The 2,726-nt window shown below is 40.8% G+C and overlaps 1 protein-coding gene across 1 annotated transcript; it reads right to left on the bottom strand.

The window, feature by feature from the left end:
* Positions 1-316: 316 nt before the first annotated feature.
* On the bottom strand, positions 317-648 carry FIBRA_08968 (uncharacterized protein; the record flags this gene model as incomplete). Its single annotated transcript, XM_012330576.1, has 2 exons — positions 317-394; positions 445-648. 2 exons carry the CDS (start codon positions 646-648, stop codon positions 317-319), a joined length of 282 nt encoding a protein of 93 aa, XP_012185966.1.
* Positions 649-2,726: the final 2,078 nt, after the last annotated feature.

Genomic DNA, 2,726 nt, shown 5'->3' with positions numbered 1-2,726 from the left:
ACTGAGAGTGTTCTACAGTATATTATTAGGAAGAATATACACTTGGAGCAAACAATCATCAATCAGCAGACCAAGATTACCACTGCTGATACATGAAAATTGATATATCTGAGCCTATTGAGCTGCTGGCCCTTAATAATGGATCATGGCCTGTCCTCTGGGACTATGCCAAGGCTTATAACACTGACAATTATGAGCTTGCAGAAGCAGTAGTATCCATGGCTAGAGGAGATGTCACTTACCGGCCAGGTATGATGGCTATTGTGGATGGTGTGGTGTTGGATGCCAAGAAAATATATCAATATAGTCATCTCTATCACACCCAACATTCTGCATCAGCTATACCAAGCACAATGATGTCAGGCACTGCAATCTTGGATTTATATATCCAAGTCTGCAAACATATAAGTTTCATAACTGCAATAATAAAAACAAGCTGCTTACTATTTTCTTGGCATCCAACACCACATCATCCACAATAGCCATCATACCTGGCCGGTAAGTGACATCTCCTCTAGCCATGGATACTACTGCTTCTGCAAGCTCATAATTGTCAGTGTTATAAGCCTTGGCATAGTCCCAGAGGACAGGCCATGATCCATTATTAAGGGCCAGCAGCTCAATAGGCTCAGATATATCAACTTTCATGTATCAGCAGTGGTAATCTTGGTCTGCTGATTATATTCTCAAACCACTGCCAGTTGCAGTGGCTCAGTCTACAAGTCTAAGTTCTAGTATAGCGCGTTAGCCTTACACGTAGCAGTACCTTTTGTCAGTAGTAGTCTTAAGTGGAACTCCTGATCCTCAGTCGTCAGGTCCCTTAACAATTACACTATATGCATTTGAGTATCAGAAAGAGTCAAAGATAGAATACAATAAAAAGGTAAAGGGAATACAAGAGGGAGCAAGTACTATGGACAAATGGAAATACTGCCAGTGGGAAAATCTCCTGTCTACTGTTCTGATTCAAAGTATCTTTGATGTATCCAAAGTAGACTCCACCTGGTTAATTTTGATCACAGTGAGGGGTGATGATCAGTTAGTGTATGATGGTAGGCTGGAGAGGGCATTGGACTGTAGTGGTGATGTTGAACACCAACTGTTGCTCTAGGTGCTTGTCAAAGTATTTCTCTGATACTTGATGCCAAAGCAAACTTAACCCCAAACACTCACTTCTGATAGTTGAATGGTATTGGCTGAGTTATAGAAATGCTATGGGGCTTGTCTGGAGCTGGTAGGCTCTGAGGGTACTTGGTGAAGAAGGAGAAGGGTAGACAAATATAATCAGGCTGCCATCTCTATGCTGTATTGCTCTGGTATTTATACATGAGGGACCAGACCCCTAATACTATTGGTAGTATACCTAACACCTAGGCTGACTAATGCTCCTAATATGCTATTAGCTATCTAAGAATACCTGACATGTAAACACTCTACCTTGTGTTGAGTCAGTAGCTCAACTGATGGCCACCTAAATGGCCAGGTGTGGTTCAAGGTGTGATGAGGATATTCACATGTGATGGGGTTTCCCCATAGCCTTTCCCAAATGATGGGACAACCACCTGACTAGTAACATGTTATTATCCATTGTTATATCTGTAACTGGAAAAATATCTAGTTGGATAAGGTATAGATCATCTAGATGCTGAGATAAGATAGATGCTAAGAAACTCTATGACACCTCAAGCTCCAGGAGCTCAATAAATTCCTTGAATAAAACCTATGAAAGGGTATATTTGACCATGAAAGTTGCCTATCAAAGTTGCCTATGGCTTCTCCTTTCTCCTTTGCTGATAAGAAGTTGGGAGATCTAAGATCCTGCCAAGACTAGTGACAACTCAATAGTGCCACTCTCAAGAATGCCCATCTCATTCCACAAGTAGAGCACCTTCTCAATAGAATTGTCACTGCAAAACCAACACTATTCACCAAGTTAGACCTAAAGCAGGTTACAACAACATCAGGATTAAGGCAGGCAACAAATAGAAAGGGGCGTTCATCACCTCTCAAGGATTATTTGAATCAGTAGTTATGTTCTTTGGAATGACCAACTCACCTGCTATCTTCCAAGCAATGATGGATGAGGTATTTGCCAACCTCTTACTAGAAGGTGGGTTCGTAATTTACATTGACAATATCCTCATCTTCTTCACTAATCCAGAAGAACATCACTGCAGGATACAGCAAGTATTACAATGGATTAAAGACAATGACTTGTACCTTAAGCCAGAGAAATGTATCTTTGATGTACAAGAGGTTGAATTCTTGGGTTTCATCCTCAAACCATATCACATTGGAATGGCAGAACACAAGGTATTAGCAGTACTAAAGTGGGATAACATTACCAATATCAAAGGCCTTCAACACTTCCTAGGATTTTCCAATTTCTATCAATGATTTATTCTAGGATACTTCAATATAGCTTTCCTCTTGTTCAATCTCTTAATATAGCAAACGAAGTGGGAATAGAAATATCCATACAGTGCCACACTCACCCAACTAAAGGAATGCTTCAGCCAATTACCTCTTTTGGTATAGCCCAATCTTTGTTGAGACCAAGACGAAAGGATGGTCTGCCAGAAGCTCAATAATGTGAGGACAGCTAGAGTCCGAGATGAGCATCTAATATATTGAGTAGTAGACCATGTAGCTACATACCTAGAGTCCGAGATGAGTATCTGGAGAAGCCAGTATGCCTCGGACTCTGGAGTACAAGTCCTAGAGTA

This window comes from Fibroporia radiculosa, assembly GCF_000313525.1.
Source record: "Fibroporia radiculosa TFFH 294 genomic supercontigs, scaffold5433, whole genome shotgun sequence".
NCBI classification, from domain to species: domain Eukaryota; kingdom Fungi; phylum Basidiomycota; class Agaricomycetes; order Polyporales; family Fibroporiaceae; genus Fibroporia; species Fibroporia radiculosa.
The sequence above is the reverse complement of the archived record's forward strand: the minus strand, read 5'-3'. Positions and strand labels throughout refer to the sequence as shown.